The 25377-nt window shown below is 39.8% G+C and overlaps 1 protein-coding gene across 3 annotated transcripts in view; it reads right to left on the bottom strand.

The window, feature by feature from the left end:
- The window catches only part of WDFY3 (WD repeat and FYVE domain containing 3), a 179479-nt gene that overhangs the window by 40862 nt on the left and 113240 nt on the right, over positions 1 to 25377 (bottom strand). For 2 of the 3 annotated variants that reach the window (XM_082315397.1, XM_082315395.1), the window contains exons 20-33: positions 22958 to 23139; positions 21245 to 21476; positions 18169 to 18329; positions 16999 to 17110; positions 16422 to 16612; positions 14766 to 14918; positions 11899 to 11972; positions 11636 to 11797; positions 10131 to 10225; positions 8318 to 8438; positions 6561 to 6778; positions 3653 to 3888; positions 2273 to 2407; positions 439 to 618 (exon numbers count right to left, since the gene is read on the bottom strand). In XM_082315397.1, the coding sequence (XP_082171523.1) occupies positions 439 to 618; positions 2273 to 2407; positions 3653 to 3888; positions 6561 to 6778; positions 8318 to 8438; positions 10131 to 10225; positions 11636 to 11797; positions 11899 to 11972; positions 14766 to 14918; positions 16422 to 16612; positions 16999 to 17110; positions 18169 to 18329; positions 21245 to 21476; positions 22958 to 23139 (2252 nt within the window). The remainder of the gene's footprint in view (positions 1 to 438; positions 619 to 2272; positions 2408 to 3652; positions 3889 to 6560; positions 6779 to 8317; positions 8439 to 10130; positions 10226 to 11635; positions 11798 to 11898; positions 11973 to 14765; positions 14919 to 16421; positions 16613 to 16998; positions 17111 to 18168; positions 18330 to 21244; positions 21477 to 22957; positions 23140 to 25377) is intronic. The other variant, XM_082315396.1, reaches the window with a different exon arrangement.

Raw genomic sequence — 25377 nt, forward strand, 5'->3', positions numbered from 1 at the left:
GTAATACAAGAACACTGTTTTGTGGTTAAGCCACAAAAGAAGAAATGGGAAGTGGGAGGAAAAAAGTAGGTTTAGATCGTATCACATCCTCCAGGGCAAAGGGCCGAAGCATAGGCTGACACAGTCTCCTTTGCTTTTGTAGATCTGAGCTAACATTCTTCAAATGAGTGAAAAAAAAGATCCACTAGAAAACAAATAAACCATGTACATTCCCCCTAAAATGAAGTTTCAGATGTCACGGCACAGCAACTGCCCTTCAGCTGAACATGCACTTCTCTCAGTTCCAAAACCCAAGTACAAACCATCCAGCCCAGCCTTTACAACGACCTCTTTCGGCCGGGTAAGTAAAGCTTTATCTTTGTATGACTGTTAATTGATAAATCCTCAAAAATAACATTCAGAGGAAAAACAAACCAGCTAACTAGTTGGATTTCCTACCATCTCCGAGTAAGGCCGTATGTTGAAAGGAAACACTGTTGCTGCCAGCGCACACAGGAACTCTGGACTCATCCACAAGGAAATGAGGTCTGGCACGTTGTGATACAAATATCGAAAGAACTGCATCAAGGTCACTGGGTATTCTCGAAGCCAAGAGCCTTCTTCCTCCGACTGCCAAGGCTGGGTTGAAAAAACAAAGAGCACATTAGCACAGATAGCGCTAATTGAAGAATGCTCATTTCAGAAAGGAGCTGCAGGAAGAAGGGCTGTAGGGCCAAATACACAATCAAACTCATTGTCAAACATGCAATGAAACACGTGATCCTGACACATGATCAAAGATGGGGCCAAATGTGATCAACCATGTGGACAAGCACTTGTTCAAGCAGAGCAGAAATAAGTGACTGAACATGTGGCCAAGCACATAAGCAAGTGTGAAAAAGACATCCAGAACATGTCAAATGTGTGTTGGAGCACTGGTCAGAACACATGACTGTAGACACTGTCTCTGAACATATCACCTAATATCTGACCAAACCAGTGACAGGGAAGGTGTTTGAGCACATCACCAACATGTGAAATGCATAGCTGAACATGACAAGCATGACAACAGGACATGTCATGATAAAATAGGCTGGAACAAGTTGCAAACATATGATGAAATGTAACCAGACACATGACTGAACACGTGATAAACGCACAGCAATAACACATGGCAGCCTAACACATGACAGTAACCTATGCCTGAGTATGTGTTCGAGCATGTTACAAACAGGAGACTGACCAGGTTTACAACACACGACTGACCATAAGACAAAATGTGTCCTAACATGTAATGATTCAAAACGTGTTGGTAAACATGGCCTGAATCATGTCAACCCAAAATGCGATAGCACATGTGAACACACACCTGATGACACAGCACAAGACAGCAAGGCAAGAGACAGCACACGTCCCTGAGCATGTCACAAATGCATCTGAACAGGTGAGGACCTAACACCTGACAGAACAGGGCACCAGCAAGAGACAGAACACGGGGCAACAGGAACATGTACCACAACAGGAATGTGTACCACAGCGGGCCACGAACACGTAACCAGCACACATGTCCAGAAGACACTTCTGAACATGTCAACATGCAAGAGACATACAAGCAATGCTTCTCAGAGCATACCGCAAACACATGATGACCAAACAGGCGACAAGTGAACAGGTGCTGCTTTTCAAACATTTCATGAGATAATTTTCAGCAGTAACACACTCTGGCTCCAAGAAATATAAAATTTTCCCACTGAGAAACCAACTTTCACTACTCTTGACATTAGATTCAAAGATGAGAAGATGACACGTTTTTCTGGCAGTAAATTAATTTCCTCCAGCATGTGGCTATTAATAGTCAGGGGACTTCTCTGCATGTGGAAGGTTCATGCACAAAACCTGCAGCTCGCACAGCTCTGAGCAGATGGGATATAGAGTCTCAAACATTCCCCCACGATGTTAATCAGGAAAGAAATTCAATGTTCTCTGCCAAGGGCATTTTATCCTCCTGCTTTCTTGTTTTGTTTTAATTGCAACAAAACACAAAGCCCAACCTTTTTGTGAAAAAGCAGCGTTAATTTTGTGGCCACTAATATTTCTACAGATACTGAAAAATAAAGTAAGATAGACTAACCCATTGACAATGATAGTTTTCACCCGAGTACTATGAGCCTAACTCACAGCTGGGTTTGCGTGACACTAACAAAACCTCAACTTTTCTAATTTGGCTTTTGACCACATGGCAAACTTGAACAATTCTGTATATTTAAACACAAGCAAAATTTTTTATGCTTACGGAATTCAGCATGCTTCTCAGCATTCCCAATAACAAGAAGGCAGCTTCTGTGCAAACACTGTGTATTGAAGAGGTAACAGTGCCACAGGAGGCAGGAACTCCAAATATGAATGTCCAAATAGAGTCTAAATCAAACTGTAAGAGGTCAAAGAGAACGAAGACAACGTTAAATAATCCCTTTCTCCTGTGCAATTTGATACTGCTTTTTATTATACATACAACACGCTCATTTGACAGTAGCTAAAAAATGAATTGTTTCACGTCCTCCAAACTTTATTCCCAAAAGCTTCATATGAAGGTCACGTGTCACTGAAGAAAATTCCTTCTAACCATGGGCTAACATAACTGCAACTCTCACCTTCTCAAAGTGTTTTGAAACAAGAAGAGACCTGTCAGCACAAGTGCTGCACAACCACCTCAGTTTACTTCACTTACATCTAGCAGTAATGAACAAGACAAGCAAACCAGGGTGCATTTTTCAGCAAGTCTAAAAAGCTAAATCAGTTTCAAAACGGACAATGTACCCACTTCTAGCATTAGGAGTGCTACTGCTCAATATTTTAAATAGATGAATTTAGTTTCAATTTAACAGTGCTGTACTTCAATGCTGTAAGTAGAGGTGAGCTTCCTGCCTCTAATTCACTGTAGCACAGTGCTGAATGAGCCGTCAAGTATTCCTCTTGAGAAAACAGGCAGGCAGAATACCTTCCGGTCTGAAATTTTTACTTTCCAGTTCCCACTGATAAATAAATGGTAGCACTGCATCCATTCTAAACAGGCACCTTGTTTACCTGAAGTGTGGCTTTTCTCCCTAAAGCACTATACTAAGGCTTCCTAGGACTCTGTTGTGGACCATATAACTACTACTCATTTAGATATAATTAAAACAAGTCCAAAATCAACCTGTTCAAAATAAGAACAATGAAGGTTTTCCAGCAACAACTGAGATACCTCCCTACAAAACCACAGAGACTTTCTGAAATAAAAGCTACTTTGTTTTGTCTGTAACCTCATGAACTCTAACACAGTAACTCCCCACTCTTTCAAAAAACAAACACAACAAAAAAATCAACAAAGAAAGCAAGCAAGCAAAAAATTATGCCTCCTTCAATGCCCACACCATGCCAGCTCAAACCAGGGATCTGCTTCTCATTTCACCCCAAAACAGACCAGAAAGACACGAGCAACCGCTATGCCGTAACAGGCTGGCTTCCACATACTCCCATGGTACCTCATCCTCCCACCCCGAAGAAGCTCAGCACTAAACACCACAACATGACTGTGAGTCAGCTGCAGAGAAGAAGGAGGGGGCCTGGTTATTCCATTATTTTCTTTCACGACAGACAGAATTACATTTATATCTTACTAGATAATCCCTACCTGGCAACCCTGATTACATCGGCTGCTGATGACAGGCGCACTGACCTGCAGGTTTTCGGGCAGTTCAGTGACTGGCTGCTGCAGGAAAAGGGCCATGAGGAGGAAGTACAGTGCAGGGACATTAGTGTGCTTCGGGAGAAGGGACTGCAGAACGGGAAAGCCTGGGAAGTGACAAGCATCCCGGTTAATCTCCCGGACCGTCGATCTGCCACCAGCACTCCTCCCAACATTGAACCCTAAGATGAAAAAAAAATACAAAAAGCCAACAATATTAATAGGGAAATGCCTGTGAAGCTCACTCTTACTCAAGTAGTGAACTCAAGAGGGTACCTCAGAAAATTAACACTGTAAAAAAATGAGTGTGTGCATACAGATTACTACACACATATGACGCAATTCTGCTTCAGATGTCTTAATTTTTTTAATCAATTAAAAAAAAAAGAAATTATTGCCTTCCAGTACCACATAGATGACACTGCTCCATATAGACTGCCTAATGCTACCGCATACACACACAGATCCATTTTCTGACCGTAACAATTTCAGACTTTTAAAACATCCAAGCTTCTGAAAAAAGGTATTTTGCTGGCTGAGAGGGAAGTATCACCTTAATCCCAGGTACAGATTTATATTACCAAGCAGCAACCTCATGGCCTATTTAAGTCAATGGGCGGCTAATTTGTTTCCAAAGATATCTCAGGGGCATCTTGTTTCAGCTGTTTTGTTACTCATTAATCAGTTGGTATGAAGCATTAAATGGTCTCATTTTATCTCAAGTGCTGCCAGAGGCACAAAACTCACCTTTTGTGACCCTGCTTCTACCTAGGCATTTCATTTTCCTATTTAAAAAAAAAAAAAAAATGCACCGGGACGGCAGAAGTGCTTATTTTCAAGTGAGGAAGATGGCAGGAAGACAGTTCAGTCTCCACATCAGCACAGATAGTGAGCCATTCTTCTCACACTGCCAGGTATCAGGTTGTTTTTCTGAGGCTCTAATACAGATATTGTTTCCACCAGAAATTGACTTTTTAAACAGAAAACATCTACCAGGAATCAGACTAATGAAATCTGTGCTACAAAGTTGCAGCAATTCCATCAGTAATCTTGGAAAAAAAAAAAAGGCTCGTATTTGGTTTCATGAGAAATCTTGGAGCCAATGTGTTGTAATTTATTAAAAAACATAGGGTATGAAAATTAGATAATCTGTCACTATCATTTGATGAGACACAAGTTTAAAAATATCTGTTTGGTCACAGCTTGTATTCAATTAAATTGATACTATAATAAGAAAAATAGGAAAACTCTACAAATGCTCTCCAAATGTGATTGTAAATCAAAATCTTATTTAGAAAGATTTTGTGACAGAACAAAATTTTTATGTTATTGGACATTTAAAGTGGATACTGAATAAACAACAGGCAATTCCCTAAAATATCAATAGTTTTCAAATTTTAAGGCACATGCATGCAAGGCACATGCATGTGCAAAAATTGTTTCTTAAATAAAATAAAGGACCTTAATCAGAATTAGCGAAATAACAGATGCTACAGTATGTTAACAACAAATGTCTGCAGGTGTAATATGGTTTCAGAAAAAACTGTTTTCCTTAACCTTCCTAATTCATTAATAACACAAAGAACCATCCTATGTTCCTAGTTGAATATCCTGAGGGATATATTATGGGAAACCACTGTAAATAGACAGACTTAATACTTTGATAGATTTCAAAGAGACACGGCAGAAAAAAAATGGGCTTTGTATTTTCATTCCAGGAAAAGTCCTCTTCCTGAAGTAAGATCACTTCAACAACACTTCACAATTATTTCCTTATAATAAACCAATTCGGAAAAATCTTTAGCGCAGAAACAGATCATGAACTGCTGCAACACAGAGAGGTGGCTCCTTGTACAGTCATTTTGGAAACAACAATTAAGTTGAAAGTACTATTAATACCACTGCCCTGATCTAAAGCCTACTTCAAGCTTGTGAAAGACTCCCATTTAATGTCAATGGTTTTGCAACAGGGTCTGAATAGACATTCATCTAAAAACACTATCTTATTCTGACTAAAAAAAACAGGTCCATGGGAAATCGCCACTACATCTGTCTACAGAGAACTGACATCTGTTATGTCAGACAAATTATTTGGAGATGCATTTCAGACAGCTTAGAGACCCAGCTCAAAATGGGTCCGGTAGCACTAAAGCCTTATACACTGAATTCTAGATCACACGGGGTAACGGAAAGGTGTGAGAACCTGGATAAATGAGGCTTTAAGAACCTGCAAAGAAAGTCTTTAATAAGAGAGAGAGCATGAGCATGCAGGAGATCACAGAAGGAGGAGAGGGAAAGAAAGGCTGAGATGATACTGTGAACACAGAAATTCCCAAGATAGCAAAAAATCCAACCTGGTAAATCTAATTGGCACAGGATTCACTAGACAAAGCAGCTCAGGTGCAACACCACATGATGCTCTAACTAACAAAATTAAACAAACGAGTAAATTTTACTGAATCTTCATTAGCTATGTATGTAAGGTGCTACACTATGCTACCTTTGCATCTAGCTCAGAAGTGCCTCCCACGGGACATACTTAACCTTACCATGACGGTAACAGAAAAAACTGATGAGCTACACAGGCTTTGTGCAGATGATGAGGTAATACTGAACTACAATGAAATCTGTAATGTCAACTGAAGGGCAGTTTGGTAAAACCGCTCCCTTTTGCCTAGGAAATCTCTCAGTTGTAAGAAAAACGAAGCGCAGAGGCATCTGATTGCGGCACAGACAACACTAACAGAAAGGATGTATCTGCCAGACAGTATTCATAGAGTTACCTCCACCTCGACACACACACACAGGCACTCCCACGCAATCCTTCAGTCATGACGGGGCTGAGATGCCATACCTAGCACAGTACCGATCTTATTGGTCAAGACAGAATCTGTCTGATCAAGCCAGCCTCCACCGCTGAGACCCTCCTTAAATTTGATAAGGATGGACTGATTACTCAACAGGACCACAAGAATTCGCATGGCTGCTGTGACCGTGGTAGAATGCAGATGTTCTTCCATAAACATCATAATCCAATCAAAACCCAGTGTCTTGACCAGTTCTTCACAAGCCCTAATTAAAGAGAAAAAAAAAAGTCACATTTTACAGCATTTAGTTCCCTACTAGATATCAAAAATCAGTGTCCTCCACTACAGGGCAAACTTCAAGATCAGAGAAAATTCAGATCTATCGAAGAGTTAACTGAATTCTTAGCTAAGGTTGCTACCCAACAAGAAATGTTGCTCACCAAATCTTGTTAAATGGAACACTTCGAGTGTATTTGTTTAGCAGAAAGGCACGACCAAATACAGCTCCTGGGACTATTCCATTGCATGAGATTTCTCCAATTGCTGCTTTTGCTAACAAATGTGGAATGCTGAACTGGAAACATTTGTCCACAAATTATAATTTTCAAATACTTTTTGTTGAGCCATATATACATAGAGAGTTTTCACAAGTCTTTTTAATAAACTGGTATTAAAAAAATGAAGGTTGTTTGCTTGTTTGTTTTTTAAATAAGGGAAGAGTTGCTTGGGAATATTTGAGAGAATATCGGGGTTTTTGTTTGTTTGTTTGTTTGTTTAAGTAGTATTGCTGAAAAGCTCAAACTGGTTTAGGTTGTATGTTAACCAACCTTCAATCACTACATAGTCTACATATGCCATACATCCACAAAATGCCTCCAACAGACTCAATACAGTCTACTGGGCAGTTGCCTGAAAGTTATGTTTTGTCAAGGTTTAACTTGACAGTGTTTCAGAGTCTCTTCTCCAACTCACCATACGACTCTATTGCCTCATTAAACTATATCATGTTCCCTCATGCAATTTTAAGAAACTAAGGGGCATTCTAGGGTCAATGATCATAACAATAATGCCTACTGATCCTAACCAAATGAGAAGTTGACTATCCCACTTCGCTGAAAACACAGGTTTTCTCTTTTGATAGATTTTATTTTCTCTATGGCCACGCACAAAGTTATGAGAAAACAGCGCCAAGAAGTACGCAAGGAGAGCAGAGGGTTAAAGAACTGGTTCTCCAGGTAACAAAACTTAAAAAAATCAAAGTAGCCAGACATCCACACCAGTTCCCACTGCATCCTACTCACTTGTGATCCTCTGCCCCTCAAAGTTTTAAAATTAACAATTTTTCAAAGACTCTTTTTCTTCCATGAAGTAACAATAAGAAGCAAGCAATCTCCCCCCAGATCTACTACATATTTTCCTCTCCTGCTGATATTTACTTCTGTTGTTCCTAACTTGAAGCATAAGTTTTTACTAATGCTATCAACCATGGTCTTAAACTTTTTTTTTTTAAAGATTTGCAACAAAAACCAGTTAATGCAATAGCTGAAAGATACGTGTTAGTTACGCCAGCATCTGCTTAGTATAATCATTCTTGTCACCACAACTGACAGCATACAAGTCAATAATCATGCATTCTATTTCTGCTAGCATACCCAAAACTAATTCAGTGACATCTGCATAGATCATTCAATAGTTCCTATAAAATTATGCAAATCAGCTAGTGAATCAAATGGGGGCTGTATAATTCTCCCCCTTGAAATAAAAAATTATATCCTTTCTCTATCTCAAGTTTTTTTGTACTTACTGTAAATTAACAGTTGTCTTTTCTTTAGATGTATACAGAAGTTTCAGAAGGATATCTAAAAGCCTGTTCCGCAGTAGAATAAGATTAGCTGAAACAAGTCCTCCAAAATCATCCTCTGTTCCTAAACATCAAATACAAAAAGAAAAAAAAAAAGGGGGGGGGGGGGGGAAGGCAAAATTAGGCTTTTGGAACTCGGCCTGCTATACACTGCTGAGAAATGCTTGGTGCCCCATTATCATCATCACACAGAGTTTGGTCACTTTGAAGAATGGGGAAAAGGGAATTGCAGCTTCTCAGACAATAATCTAAACTGAGGTGGTCCAAATTAGCTAAGCTAGTCACTCCTGGCAGGTAGAGACATTAACACAACCAAACACACACTCGACCCCCATCCCTCCCCCCTGCCCCAACCCCACAACACTGTAGTTGTATAAATATTTTGCGTTATGCAACTGGGACATGGGAGAAATCCCAAGAAAAAAAAACCACCTTGATACTTCCCCACTCCCTCCAAATCTAAGAAATGGGGAAAAAAAAATAGTTTTTTTTTCTTTTGATAGATCCCGAAACTCATAATCAGTTGAAAAACACACTTACTGCAAAACAAGACAATACATGCAGCTCAGGACTAGCTTTACAATTATTTTGTCAATTCCTCTTACTGTACCTTATGCTGTCAAAGGAGGACTACGTTTTTACATTATTAAAAAAGGAAATCGCAACTTGAGGTGACGTGCAAAAATGAAGACAGATAAATGGAGACTTTCTGGGACAAGGTTTTGTGCACAAGTCACAGACACGAACACAAAGCATCTTCTATGGCAGAAATACAGCATAACTGGTGAAAACCAGTAACCTAAAAATCTCATGTCCTTTGCCTCAAAAGCTTCTCTCTCTATTCCTGCCACAGCCTGAACTTCTCCCCAAGGTTCTTCAGTCCCCCAGGCAGGCAAAAAACAGCTCAGGCTGTAGTTAGCCTGGGAAAAAAAACATGGCTGGCTGTAGTGAGAACACCAATCTGGACCTCTCTCCAATACCTACTCCCTCTTTCTCACTTAGAAGCTCAAATTTAATCATCTTTGAGACCACAATAAGCAAAAGTATTCAGAAGGAACAGGAGAGGCACAGGGGGATAGTGATAAATGTGCAGACTGCCTAAACCTCGGTCTTTGGGAAACCAGACTAATAAAGCTTACTGCAAAGCAGAAACACTCCCCTCTCGCTTGTCCCTGTGCACCAGTATATTCCCAAGAGATGCAGAAACATAGGATCTTTGGGCACCTCATTCTAGTTATTTGGGTGACATCCTCTGTGGGGCTAAAAATTTCAGGGAGATAGATGGAAAACGCAATTGCATAAGCCTTTGTTCTTTAGGAAAACAAGGGTTGAAATGATCTCAGAACAATTCAATAAAAACATTCTTGAAGAACAGTAAAGAAACTTCTTTTTTTTTTTGCCTAAAAAAATAACTAGACTGTCTCAGTTAATTCTTTCACTTCCTCCATACCTGGAGGGCAGATACACCTAGTAATCCGTTTTTGTCTTTTTTCTCTCCCCACAAAGAAGCAGAGATGCACAGCTGATTTGAAGGAGCAAGTGGAGGAAGCAGAACAAAATGATGCAGTGTTAAATGAAGGAAAACAAAAGTACATGGGTTTTGCACTGCTTTGCACGCAATACTGAAAACTGAAGCCAGGTTATAACAAAATTACAATATTGCTAATGACACTAGTTCTACATTTTAAGTATTTAAGCACAGAAGAGATCACAAAGTATTTCTGTTCTACTGCTTTTAAACCATGCCGTCACTTACCACTGTCAAGCTTTTCTTCATTGTTTATTTCCATGACCACAAACTTCTCACAGACTGCAAATGTAGGTAAAGTGGAAGAGATGAACTGTCCAAACCTTGATGTATACAGAAAACATCATCATTCATTGATATGACAGATACACTCTCATCTACCAATAATTCACTGCAAATATAATACCATAACTAGTGAGAGGGCAATACCCAAAACTGTCAACTTTCTCACACCTGAAGATTGAGGAAAATGGTCTCCACCTAAAGTTACTAGCCAAAAACCAAACTAATGTGTAGTAATTACTGGAATCTTTGCAGACAAGTCTGCAGGTAAGGGACCGTGAAAATGCTAGGATTCAAGAAAGGAAACCGGGAGATACCACCAAGACCTAGTAAAAGAACACCACAAGTTAAAGAAAGGAGAACAAAACATTACACTCAAACCATTACAGCTGAACAAGCATTACACCAAAACCAGTGATTAATTGACTCTGGTACAACATGTATGCCTATAGCTTGAGGTGATGTAACACAAGGTCATGGTTTTCTAAGACAAGACGATGATGTGCTACTCAAAGAAAGGGGATGCAATATATTCCTCTTTCCTCTGGAACTAACCTGAAATGGTCCCTAGCTAGTATAACTTTTCCCTAAGTTATACAATATTTTTCATTTTTATTTCCAGGAAGCAGAACAAGAAACACTTAGACAGGCATTCTACAATCTGTTCCATAACCATTTAAGCATAAAATCAATGGTTTTATTCTTGAATCATTTTTTGTTCTGCGTAATTAAAACAAAGACAGGCAAGATGTTCAGGTTGATGCTTCTGACACCTTTAATTGTACTTAAAGCGAGAAGCTGAAAACATGGCCACTCATATGCAAAGAACCCCCAAGCCATGCAATATTTTGTCCATTTCCATTATAATTAAACAGGAGACGAGAAAAATTAAGTTTTCAAGGAGTTGAACCCATTTGAAAGCATTTCAAATACTCCTGCACATATGAATTGCAATTACTTATGTAACTTTCACCAGTCAGAATTAATACTACTAAATCTGACAGCCTTAAATATTTTTCTACACAGTGATGATTAAGAAAAAATCTTGAACTAAACCTTTCATGTGGGAAAGTAATCAAAGCTGCATTTTAACCAGAAGTATCATTATACTCCATCTTAAGTAACATTCAATGGCATTTAAGAAAAGTGCTCAGTGCTTCACATGAACAAGGGAGCTGCAATACAGCACCTTCACTTTTCGCCTGCAGAACATTAAGCCAGTTTAATCATTCAGTCACACCTTTTAGATACAAGCTGAATTTAAGATACAAATCAAGACATTAACAAAATTATTGCCTACATCTAGTTCAGTTACTTCTTAGAGGAAAAAATTCAGTACATGAGCATTTCACGTTACTTGCCCCACAGCAGTATTACCATTGTGTATTTTTGACCAAGATCACTAACATAATAAAAACACAAAAGCCAGAATTATCATAGATGTGGGCTACCTGAGCAAGTCATAGCTGCTAGGGAAGCCTTGAAGAAGAAAGCTCAGCACATTACTAATTGCAGCAATAGTAGGCTGGGACAGCGACATATCTCGAAGAGTCAAGAGCAGTCTTGGGATGAGTTGGAATTCCCTCATTAACTTAGCATTCTTTGCTGCTTCACTGGAAGAAGAAAAGAAAGGAGGTAGCACTTTAAAACTGGTGTATCCTCTACGTATTACCTAATCCTGGTAACCCGTTATTAGGCTGGCATCAGCTCATACCTGGACTCAGTGAGAAGTTCTATGAAGTGCTCAAATAATGACAGATGAAGCTCATAGGGTGCATGAAGCCAGACCTGAAATACAGAACAAACAATGATATGTTTTGTACACAAATCCACTTTAAGATTAAAAATATGCATTAGTATATCAAAGGTTAGGAAAGGCTTGAGGAGATTAAAACTGTTCATCTACATGACTATTTACCTGGCCATTACGCTCAAAAGGTCACTGCAAGGTTCTCAATTGTTTATTCTTCGACCGGGGATAAGTATTAAATATACTAGTGAAGACTAAAGAAACACACACTGGTACCAAACATATTCTCTGTTAGCATATCACGCTGAAAACTTTTAAAGAGTTCTAGAAAAAAAAAGTTACACGCTATCTGCAATTTCTCTTTAAGCAGATGGTGCAGTGACTCCAAAGGAGTTATTGGGGTTTATAAGGCCTATGCAAAATGCCGTGTTAAGTTTATTTGGCTAAAGCAAAGATTTTCCTCTTTGTAAAATTAACTTACTATCTTCTGCCAAGATTGAACGCAAGGTCTTCCCTGTTTTGGTTTTTTTTTTTGTTTGTTTGGTTTTTTTTTGTTTTTGTTTTTTTTTTGTTTGTTTGTTTTTTTTAATCTTTACCCAGCACTTCCTGCACATCATTTTAAATGATATAGATCCTCTAAAAAAATCAATTTTTCAATCAATAGAAGTAATAAAAGATATAAAAGCCAGAAAGCTCACAGTTATAGCTGCCAATCTTAAAAGTGACTTGCTATTGAACAAAGCATAATTAATACTTGTGCTCTGGTGTATAAAACTGGCATAAATGAAAAGCTTTCTAGCTTTTGCTTTTCTTCTAATCTTATCATCTAAAATGATCAGAACAAATCTTTTCATTTCCCTGTTTAGTCTAAGAGTAAGAACATTTAATTTATCCAATTTAAGTGAAATGTTTGGGTCAATGATTTCTGAATACAGAAATAAAAGAAATAATTTAAAAGGAAAAAAAAGCCAAAAACTGAGGCTTTTGTAAAGTTTCTTCTTAATGACTCACAGACCTATTACTTGCATATTTTTTATTTTTTGGTCTCTTAAGCGTATTCGTTCTCCAGTTGTTCATGGTCTTCATGGAAAAGAAAGACAGACACGAACTAAACAATATGAAATTGGATCTTTTGTACAGTAGTTGCTGTCTGAGTGACTATATACCAATGATGAAACTTCTCAGCTGGTTCCTTTGGTGGGGTGGAGAAGAGAAGAGTATTCTTCAGCAGAATTCCTGCCTCACTGTAAAAGGAGCTGGGCTGTGATTCACACTCTTCCCTGCTAAACAGTTCATCTACCTTAAGACCTCTACCACAAATATTACCACTTGTAGATGTAATAACTTCTATTAAGTCTATGTTTGCTTTTGTGAGCACAAAGGTAGCATTACTGTAATTTAAAAGGTCTGTTAAAGAATAACTAGTTACATGATACTGGAGAATTTATGTTTAGGCACGGCACAAACTTGTTTCTAGCTTTAATATTACGCCTCAAAAGAAAAAAAAAAAAAGAGGAAACTTCAGTGGGTGACAAATTTCCTCTGTATTAGATCCCCACTAAGGTTAAAAAAGAAAGGCTCAGGTTTGCCCTTTTCATTTCCTTTTTTTTGTGCCATAATTATAGTGTATTGTTGATCTTGGCAAGAGGAACTGGTTGGGTGCATTGCAGACCTTTAACCTCTCGAAAAAACAAAGTTAACAAGGCCAGTTAATTTTATTAAAATAAAGGCCATAGTAAGCAGCAGGAGTTTCTTCACAGACAAGACCCTTAAATAAAGTTTCCAGCAGTGCTTTGAAATACTCAAATAGACATCTAAAAAACCGAAATGGATAACTCCATAAAGCCAATTGTGCAAGACGGACTTGCGCTATTAAGTCAGTATCTTACAGCTGGATTAGCAGTGGCAGTAATACATTTATTTATTTATTTAAGTGTATGTGAATCAGAATACTTTTACTCAGTCTGCATCAAGTACAGATAATGCCAAAGGAGCAACCACTAAACAACAAGTTCTACGCATCGTACAACACTGTTTATCAGCCTCTGTTACATTAGCATTTCCTTCTGAACTTTTCTACTTTCCGTAGTTTAACACAACAACACGTAAATATTTCACAGGTTGCGCAAGCAGAATTTTAGATGCCTTACTATTAACTTTGCAGGAGACGTATGATAAAGTGATTCCCATGTGCTATGTTGAAAGTTTACCTCCTACTGTTATTTACAGTACATTTTTCACGCCTTGATATATGTACTGCAGTAGAACGCACAGGTTAAAAGAAATTCATGGAATCATAGAATCGTTTAGGTTGGAAAAGACCTTTAAGATCATCAAGTCCAACCGGTAACCCAGCACTGCCAAGTCCACCACCAAACCATGTTCCTAAGCACCACATCTACCCGTCTTTTAAATACCTCCAGGGATGGGGACTTAACCGCTTCCCTGGGCAGCCTGTTCCAGCACTTGCCAACCCTTTCGGTGAAGAAATTGTTCCTAATATCTAATCTAAACTTCTCCTGGAGCAACTTGAGGCCATTTCTGCAGAAATTGCTGCGGAACAGAAAACTAAAAAACATATCTTCTAGGATGACAAAAAGCAGAAACATCTGTGGTACCCATTCATTGTTTCTACAGTGACTGAAGCAATTTCAGCAGGAAAAGATTCCAATAATCTTGCTACTCAGCTGCTTAACTGTACTATATATGAAATAATAAGTTCTCAGGATAACAACTTAGTTTGCTCTTGTTCAATATTTAAGGTATGCTATCAGCACCTGACTTAATCACTATCCAGTATCATCAACAATTTTCTGTGCAGCTTTACATACTTCAAAATCACAGAGCAGATCCTGGAAGGCAGCAGAATTTGGAATAATGGAGGTCTCGTGCCCGCTATCAACAGTTCCCACCAAGGAAAAGGTCAGATGGAGTATGTGGCTGTTCAGAAGGGATCGTTTCTTCTTTAACAGCATTGCCAGCAACTTGAACAAGTAAAGAGAAAAGGAATTAGTAGCCTATGGACACACAGCAACGTTGTCTAAGCACAAAGAAGCATGGATGAAATGTCCCTTTTGAGAAGGCCCTTGAAGTATGTCTGATAGTTGATACTCTTGATGAAAAAGCTTGAAAGTGGCATTACAGTTGGTGAGAAAAGGGGCACATCCAGGTCACCCTCCAGCTCATAAAACATTTGTTCTACACTGCAGACAGTATCTAGGTCCTGAGGATTAGGCACACAGAGACACGCCTCAGCTCTCTGGTAGGCAGTCACAGTTTAAGACAGCACATGATATATTCTCAGATAGCTGTGTTCCTGGAGAGCAACCGTGGACGTGGCAGACTTAAATAGGGCGCCCCTAGAGTACCACATGCACAAAAGAGAGCTATTCTGGCACTGAAGAAAAGTAGCCACGACAACATAAATCTGAATAAGCCTGACTTTTCTTGCTACCTTTTGCTGCCCTAGGCATGACCGTAGATGTCGTCCTTTCAATCCTCATTTCTGCTCTAACTTCTTATGATCTGGGTTGGGAAAGAACAAACTGCCAGATGTACTATTGCTATTTCTTGTCTTCTGATGGAAGCTTGTTAAACTCTCAACATACTGGCCTGTTCAGCTTCACCATCCTCCTTGAAACACTACTAAAGAAATACAGATTTCTGGGACTCTCTCTCAAACCATGGTATTTGCTGAGGTCAATACAAGTGGAATGTAAGGTCGTATGTATTGATCCACCGACAGCTTATGGTGCAAGGAGGACACTGTCTAGACTCGTTTGGTCAAAGTAAGCCAAGGTCTGCAACAGGCTACGTGGAATAATATGTTTTGAGGTAACTATACTAGCTGCTAGCATTACAAGGTTCCTAAATACACTGCCCAAACCACGGCATGAACTTTCTGTTTCAGTAAAGCAGTCTTCATGAGAAGCATAAAATGCATTGGTCATGTGAAGATCTTTTCAAGTCAGTCAACCAATCCTTCTGAATAACTGCACTTTCCACGCCCCGATGGAGAATTAAGAAGTCTTCAGCTTGAAAGCAAACAGCATCACTAGCTATAAAGTCTGTGCAGTCTCCTCAAAATGATGATTCTAGGAGTCCACATGTTCAGTTTTCTTCATGTGTCCCTATCCTCCTCTCTTGCTGGCAGATCACAGAGATACAAGCTCCCGGGCTTGCAGGAGTGGGTTCACAATCACGGGAAAAGAATCATCTAAGTGCCATAGTTGTGCTCTTCCTTGCTATTAATGAAGGGTCAGTTTCAGCAAAGCAGCTAAACGTGCACAACTGCTTAGCAAAACTTTCCACCCTCTCCTTTAAAAGCCATCCTAAATAACTCATGTATGCTAACTAGCCAAGAGCTCAGTAAACTTAAGAGCAAAAACTCAGGTTACCACAACACAACAAGGGATTTCCATGGGAACTGCTAGGACAGACAGTGAAATTCAATCAGCCTCGTCTGTTTTAAGACATTTCTTACATACCTGATAACCTCTGATTCTTTCCATTTCTTTGCTGGCTAATGGATTGCTCTTTACCACACAGACCAAAGCCTTCACAGCTGCATACAACCCTTCTACATCTGATGCCATGGCTACAAGTCCCAAAATAGCAGCAGCTCCACCAATGTACTGCAGCGTAGTGGCAACAGGCTTGGGGACAAATGTTCTTACTCCTGAGCATAGGCAGAGAAAATAAATTAAAATCAAATCAAATCTAATTCTTGTAGGAAATCATTGTGAATAAATGCAAGTAATTTGCATTCTAGCATTGCTTGAATTAAGAAAAGAGTATCACTAGAAGAACTATGACATCTCAGAAGAGGAGGTGAATGAAATATTGCACTGGAAAATAGTTTATGACCTAAGGTAAAGTAAGTAAGTATATTTCATAATGATAGCTCATGTAAACTGAAACAAGCATCCCACGTTAGCAAAAAAGAAAGGAAGATCATACCATGTCCATAAAATACAAAAATGTTAAATGAATTTAACAATGTATTGACAATTGACAAGTAATTAATCATGTTTAAACATAATAATTCTCAAGTACTTAACTCACCTAAATAGCCTATCAAAGCTGCACCAATGGAGCGCGCTGGTCCATTCAAATGCCCTGCTGAATTATGTAGCAACTTCACAGGTGTGGCATTTTCATGAGAAGAAATCGCCAGCTGAACAAAACAAGAAAAAAAGCAAAGGGTAAAGGGAAGAGGTTTTTTTATGTAAGCCTGGACATAACTTGTATATTTTCCTCCTGTGATAAAGAGTGAGTTACATAACAAAATAGAACTAGGCTAGAGTCATTAGGACATTCTCTAAAGTAAAGAGAAATCTCCAGTCTCCAAAGTTTAAAGAACATGAATCTAACTTTAAAAATAATTCCACCAGACCAAAGAATAGCTTGGGTTGAAAGGGACCTTTAAAGATCATCTAAGTCCAATCCCCCTACTGTGGGCAGTGACATCTTCCACTAAATCAGGTTGTTCAAAGCACCATCCAACCAGATCTCGAGCACTTCCAGGGACAGGGCACGCACAGCTTCTCTAGGCAACCTCTTTCAGTGTCTCACCACCCTCATCGTAAAAAGTTTTGTCCTTATATCCCATCTAAATCCACTTTCTTTCATTTTAAAACCCTTGCCCCTTGTCCTGCCACTACACTCCCTGGTAAAAAGCTCCATTGTTCTTATAAGCCCCTGTATGTATTGAAAGGCTGCAGTAGGGTCTCCTCAGAGCCTTCTCTTCTTCAGGCTGAACAACCCCAATGCTCTCAGACTTTCTTCATAGATGGTCCTTTGTACAAATAATTCACTGACTTTTAATGTACTTTGAAGAAAAATGTAAACCGATAGTCTGGTTTCCAAATCTGAATCACAAAGGACTAAGCTATCAGCTTTGTTCATCTGCAACAGGAGAAATAACATTCACAATATAATCTTAACTGTTTTTCAACAGGATTACAACTGCCATCCACATTAAAAAGCCAAAACACCTCCAAAAGGTGCTAAGATACATAGCTACTAGTAATTTCAAGAACGCGAATAAAATCTAGGAATACAATCTCCCTCAATTATTTTTAAATTTTTTTAAAAAACATTAAAGTGATTATGGGCAACTGTTCTGACAAGTACATTATTGCTCCTGGTTGTATGGAGCAAATTGCCTTTACAGAAGTTAAAAGAAAGGAACAAACAAGTAGTACACATTAACCAACTAATTTCCCAACATACCTGTTTGGCAATAGCTTTACTATCCAACTTGTTGTAAACTTTCCTTATTTTTGCCACTGTAAATGAAGAAACTGACAGTGCATAGAGACCAAAAGAGACCTTCTCTTCTGGTACCAAAGATACTGGAGATGGGTTGATTCCTTCAGACTTCGAATCTTTGCCTTAAAGACAAAATAAAAGCTCATTTCAGTAATAGCACTGTTTTTCCTTTCAGTTTTGGGAGTAAAATCTTAAGCAAATTACATTGCAGAATAGGTACAAAAGAAATGTTTTACAAATAGCTGAGATTTGATATTTTCTTTGCATACTTGCTCACTGTACCGAAGAGTACCTTGATAGCATATGAGTCATGGAATACATCTGCTATTTAAGATAAAAGGGCAACAACACAGCCAACGTTTCCTTTCAAGAAGGTCTACAATATTAACCCGTAATGGCAACTGGCAGCCTGTGGCTTGGCCAAGCAATAGAAGATGCGGTGCTTCCTCATCTGAATTTTTGGAAGGCAACACTACTCCTGTACTCAATTTGCGTACAGCTTAAGGGCTGTTCACTTCCCTTCCCTTCCCACCTGAAGAAAAACAAAGTAATCAAAAAACAGAGAAGTATTTGGTGCATCTGCATCTTTGCTTGTGACAACAGGCTTTTTACAATGATTTGCTAGGAAAACCGCTTTAGAGAATGGTACAAGACATGCAAGACCAAAAGGCCCAGACATCCAAGAGAATATATATAACCATATATTTAACATTTTGTATCCACTGTTCCGAAAGTGGATGCTTCTTGTGAGGCACTGCAAACACAGTAACTGACAGCTGTCTACAACGCTGAGAGGAAGCATGCAAAACTGAAAAAAAAAACCTGAAAGCTCAACATAGAGATTCACTTCTGCATCTTCATTCCAGGTCAAAAGGTCTCTGCAACTCCAATGAAACACATTAACAGAATTAAAAAAGCATGAAGGCTCCTCACCTAACAGTGAAACAAATGAGAAGCTGGGTGTCTACATAATTTTTTGAACCAGGGTCAAGTCTCTGTCAAGTCTCACTTAAGAGAGAAATTCAGAAGTCTTGGTTTCCCCATAAATGAAATCCTCATTGGATCCTCTGCTCACGTGGATGCCCTGAGAACATTCCTCCATTTCAGTGAACAGACAAAGGAATTCCTTCTCCTGAACTGCTCTCTGAGGGATCTTTCCAAGACTTAAAGAGTATCAGGTTTTTCATTTTGTTTAAACACAGGACAAATTCTCAGAAGATGGCAATCTTGCTCACTGAAAACAGGGACAAAACTTCCAAAAGAAGCATTGCATGGGCAAATGGCAAGTCAGACACAATTTCCCTGTAAAGGACAACAGCTGAATTCTGCAAGGGCTCTTCCCTTCTCCGGGATTCCCACAAATAATCATTACCCTAAGGAAAAACAAGCATTTTGGAAAGAGAGGCCAAGATAAAAGGGTGAGATGCAGAGCTTCATGCTGCACCCCCTATCAAACTCCTTAGGGTTTGGCACAGCGCACATGACGTGAGCAGAAGCTAAGCCCCAAACAGCAACGTGCCCTTTGTTCTGGAGCAGACCACTCCCGAATACAACCAACTGAGCAAAGCTTGTGCAGGAGAAATACACCACCACGCTGAAAAAAGTCAGTATGTTAAGAAATGAAGAATTCTTTCAAGTTATTGGGGTCTTCCTGGTGAACCTGGCCTTAGTGTAAAGGCAGAAAAATCTTTAATTCTTGGAAGTGAATGAACAAATTCACATTTATGGAATTGCTTTGGCTAATTCGGTACTTGCACAGCATCAGTCAAAATGCCTTCCAGGAGAAATTATAATTGACTAGCACATACCTAAATCCAGAGTTGCCTGCCAGGTTTGTCTAGCTGTCAAAAAAGCAAGTATGTGACACACATCTGTAGATGACAAAATTCAATTCCCTGAAGTTTTTCACTCAAGATGGGCATGGAAAGCTACCTTCTTTTTCATGATACTTCGTTCTTTCACAGCCTGAAGATCGTCTACATTCAGGGGGAGAGCGTGTGTGTGTGTGCGCACGCACGCACCTCTGTCACCGCTCCAGGGAAAGGTTTCACCATGAAAAGTAAGACTGTGCACTCCCTGTACATACTTTTGCTTTCCTACCACTCTCGTCGCTCACTGCCTCCTTCCTTGAGATGGTGGCAGTTTCTCTCCAGAAGAGCTGGAGAGCATTATAGGGAAAGACAATGCAAGGACAAGATCACTTGATATGTTCCCCATTTTTATTTATGTTTCACTGAAAAGCCCTGTGATAGCCCGGTAAAGCAATGAGCATCTCCTGCCGTAATACTGATGTTGATGAGGAGGTACTCTAACTACACAGAAAGACAGGGAGCTCTACAGAACAGGAAAGCCTCGCTAGTGACAGTCCATCCTACCAGAGCTAATGAAGAATCTGTTGTCTGAATAGTTAAAAACAGGGTTACGGGTACACATTTCTAACAAGGTTATGCACATCTTTTTGTGTTGCACTCCCCTCAATTTCAAAAAAGAACACTTAAAAAAATGTAACAGAATTAGCCATATTTGTTTGCAATAAATGCTTAAAGACTATCTGCTGCACCACAATCCCTCTGTCTGATTTTTTTTTTCTCAGTTGACCTATTTAGGCCCTGTAAACAATGACATTTCAAGACAGCTGTGTTTCAAGTACAGAACACATTGCAGATTTGCAAATGAGTGCTATCACTAGAAACTGACAAGTTAAGATGTCTTTCCAATTTCACTTTCTACAGATAAATATAATATACAGTATGAATAATGACAGCTTTAAGCATTTCTAACTGGTTTAAAATGAAAGTGAGGAATACAACCACTTCTAGCATATCTCAGTACAAGAACTACCAGAAGTATGTTAAAACAGTAATTTGAATTTCTGTCATCCTGTTCAATAGCAGTTACTAATCTTCTTCCTATGAACAGCTAGCTTTTCCTCTCTGCTACCGCATACTCTCCTTTCTCACCTCTTCTGCCAATACGCACACAAAAGATTCCTCTACACCCGGCCCAAGTTACTACCTGCCATTTGAATTGTACTTACATGGTACGTATACTGCTTGAAAGCTCCCAACGTAATTTGGTCCCAGCTCATAAATGGTGCTAACACCTGGGGCAGGTAAAACTTCCTCCAGGAAATGTGTAGGGCCCAAACGCCACACTAATGAAGAGAGCTGGCGCTGTGCGGGCGGTGTGCCAATATAGGCATAAACGGTGCTGACTACAGGTGGATTGGCAGAACCAGACCCACTAGGGCTACTATGAATATAGTGAAGCTGTAAGGGAGAAAAACACAGTGAAGTTATTGAGATAGCATGGGTACCATGAAAAGGAAGTTAAACAGATCAGAAATTCGGGAAAGTCTTTTGCAAACCAGGGGACGTACCAAATGATTGCTACGTAACGCATGGTATTCTGATACCATACAGCAAAAGTCAATGATGAACATTAAGCAGAAGGTAAATGCAAAGATCAGAAGTTAAGTGGCTTTCAAAAGATGAAGGTGTGTATGGAAACACAGGGTGAGAACATGCGAGTTCTGTGCTTAAATATGCTAAAGAACAAGGGTGTGTCTTGCTTCTAAAAACATGGTGCTTTATGATGGTCATTATTTTTTCCAAAAGCAATAAGATGATCTCATAACCTTGTGGTTTTTTTCCTCCTACTTCAGCTGGTGAAAACATGCCTTCGACAATTTTACTGTTTTGAGCTAAAGGTACAAACGTGATGAACTCAATAAGATTTTCAGATGGCAATAAAACAAATATACGAAGAAGATGCTGGCCTATATATAGTGGCAGTAACAATCTCACAGGCATTTTCTATCTACCATATAAAAATTCTGTTACCAGTTATTGAATGTAGTCACGTACAGCCAGATACACTCTCATGTATTACAGCTATTAGCATAACAAGTAAAGTTACTATAATCCTCTTTCTGCAAAAGGAATACTGAAAGGTAAACTTTGAAAGTCAAAATACCATTTTACCTATAGCAATACAGTAACGCTAGCTAACCCCACACCAAGATTAGTTTACTCCCTTAAGGCTCACACCTGCCAGGTGCCAAATGCTCTTGGTTATCAGTTACAGGCCAGGAATACTTTGTGCTCAGTGGACAGGTCCACAGTACTCTTCACTGCTCTCTGCTTTTGGTCTCCTAGTTCCTTCCACCTAACAACAAAATATTGACCTTTGCAACTAAACGTGTTTCATCTACAATCAACTAATAACAACACTGGACATCTCAGTGGTTATCACTGCAAGGGGATGCTATTTCTGTGGTGGCAAGAGGGCTGGGAAAGGTAAAACGTGGCTAAATTGGCAAAACTGTCTTACTCTGTAATCTCGCTATTATTCAAAGTTAGATCTGCTACACGGTCCTGGGATAAGTCTTCTTCAGCTTTTTATCGTCCTTCTAATTAGTCAGCAGCGTAGCCGTACCACACTTGCCTCACAATCAATACAACATGTCCACTTCACTTTAGCATTACGGTCGCTCATACCTCAGAAAGTATTCATCATCATCTCCTCTTAACAGGACTGGGGCTGGGTCCGGGCTGTGTAGTGAGCAAAGATCCCTTTTTGCAAGGCTCCTCGTTTCAGGTTTGGTGGGGTTTGGGTTTGGTTTTTTTTGGCGTGTATTTTTGTTGTTGTTCTTGTTTTGTGTGTTTTTTTCACATGTATATGTATATGTGCGGAGAGAGAGAGAAGTCACTCCAACCAGTAAAAACAAGGATTTAAAGATTTATTTTACCTTAACAGTATTAACAAGCTGTCCATCAAGGTAGAGCGCAGCTGTGCTGTTCTTTAGCATGCCTTTACTCATGACCAGAACTAGGTGATGCCACTGGCCTTCCACAATGAGGTCGCCACAGCGAAAACGGGCACAACAAGGAAGAATTTCATAAAATGATGATTCTTCACTGAAGTCATCAACTAAAGGGAAAGTACCAGTTAGTGGGCACTGACAGAAATGTTATTTGTCTGTTTTAAGCTTCTTATGTCATTAGACTTTACACAAAACAATCTACAGCAATACATTAAAGCCAAAACTTTAGAAAACATGTAGTTAATAATGTGACCAAAAGTACAATTAACAAGATATGACTTTAGACTTTCAAATACAAGAACTGAAAGAATGAAATCAGAATTTTTGAGAAAGTATTCAGATCAAATTGTCACAATTTGACAGGCTGAACATCATTAGATACTTGCACATTAACAAACCAGTATAGTTTTGGTAGTATCAACAATGAGTCTCTTCTTCCTTTGCCTTAATTCTTCTCTAAGAAAATTCTCAGGATACTTTTAGACTTTTGACAATTATGTTTTACTTCTCCCCTCCCTTTGAAATTTTAGCTGGAATTATTAGTTTGCTCAAGTTTTACTAACTTTCTCATACCACTGTGCAGGTCACAGAAAGTTTTGTTGTTGTTGTTTTTCTAAAAAAGTTTTTAATGCAGTAGTCAGCAAGAAATAACACATGTCTCTCTCAACCTACAGAGCTATTTTTCACCTTTCTCATACTGTGGAGAGAAAGATATCCATACTTCCTGGACTTCCTCACACTTTTCCCTGCTTCACCATGATTTCCTCCACAGGTGCCACTACCTGCTCTGGTGTGGTCTTCTCCAGGGGCCACTCGGAATCTCTGCTCCGGTGCCTGGAGCACCCCCTCCCCTCCTGCTCTCACCTTGGTGTCCTCAGGGCGCTTTCTTTCACATTTTTTAACTTACTCCTCACTCCACACAGCATTTTGCCCTCTCTTACATGTGTTTTGCCAGAGGTGCTGCCAGCCTGGCCCCTGGGCTCAGCTGTGCCCCGCAGTGGGTCCATGGCAGAGCCAGATGGAACCAGCCATATCCAGGCACTGGGCAGCCCCAGCCTCTTCCCACAGGAGCCTCCTCTTTCCCTGCCAGCACCTGACCACAAACATTCAATATAAGCTCGCCACTGTCTTGCTTAAACAGTTAGGTCACACACAAAAGAAGATACAAGAAAAAAGATTGCCTTTCAAAGCACCTGTGTCAGAATCATGCTAAATTAGAAAGCACAAATGAAGTTAAAGATGAGGTTGAAAGCCTGAGACTTTTTTTTCCTTAATAAAAGCCGCAAATACAACATCTGGCTAGCAAGACACGCATCAAGCACAGACCGGGGTACTCATAACTCAAGCCTCAGCACGGTGGCTTCTCTTCTTCCCTTTTTGCAGTTCCAAGGAAAATGAATGTTCTGAAGTGCTTCTACTGAAGGGGTAGCTCAGGGCTGAGACACTTCTGCCCAAGTCAAAACAACTTCATGATGTCTCATCCATTCCATTTCAGTACTGTAACCACAGCGAGTCATCCTTGCCTTCCCTTGACTTATCAGCCGTGGTGCCTGGGTCGTAAGGCCACTGACCCGACGCGAGCACCAGCTGCTACGGGGTGAGGCGAGCTGCACCCGGGGCTCCACTGGCCACCCTCGCACCAACAGTGAGAGGAGTCGGAGACGTGCGGCCAGAGGAACCCACTCCCAGCCTCTCCGCAGGGGCTGCCAACCACAAGCTGCTGACCACCCATCCCCAATTCACACCCCTCTCTCTTCAGCATTTCCCAGGTCATTCTTCACTAACGGGTGCTGAATTCTCTTTTCCTGAATGTTGAAATACACTTTAGTTCCTAGCATGCATTTTTTTAATTTCTCTAAAAGGCATCCTTTGACTTCATACCAGAGTGCATGATCAGTTTGCAGGTGCATTAGCTTCTCCATCAGAAAGCAGAATGTCCCACACTCTACTTGAAAGCCTGCCCTCCCCCCCGCCCCCGCCAGAAAAAAGACAAAGCTCGAAAATTCTCCACTAGGGAATGCTTCAACAAGAAAAACAGGAGCTTTTCAGATCTCTCTTCATTCTTTCATATTGAAGGAAAAGAAACCACTAATCCTCTTACCTCAATAGCCACCTGCACAGGGAGAACACTCATTTCTTTAGAAATATCACAAGGAAAATGATAACAGCAGAGTACTTGGAACTAACTTTCAGATACAAAAATAATCTCAAGTTCTTTCTCTCAGCTAAACACCTTTGAGCAATTCTCACTCATAAGAACGATCCTTAAACCACCCCATTTATTCTTACAATAGACTGTCAGCACTTCCAGCACCCGTGCTGGCAGGCCCGCCACCTCAGTTCTT

Source organism: Platalea leucorodia (assembly GCF_965183815.1).
Source record: "Platalea leucorodia genome assembly, chromosome: 6".
NCBI classification, from domain to species: Eukaryota; Metazoa; Chordata; class Aves; order Pelecaniformes; family Threskiornithidae; genus Platalea; species Platalea leucorodia.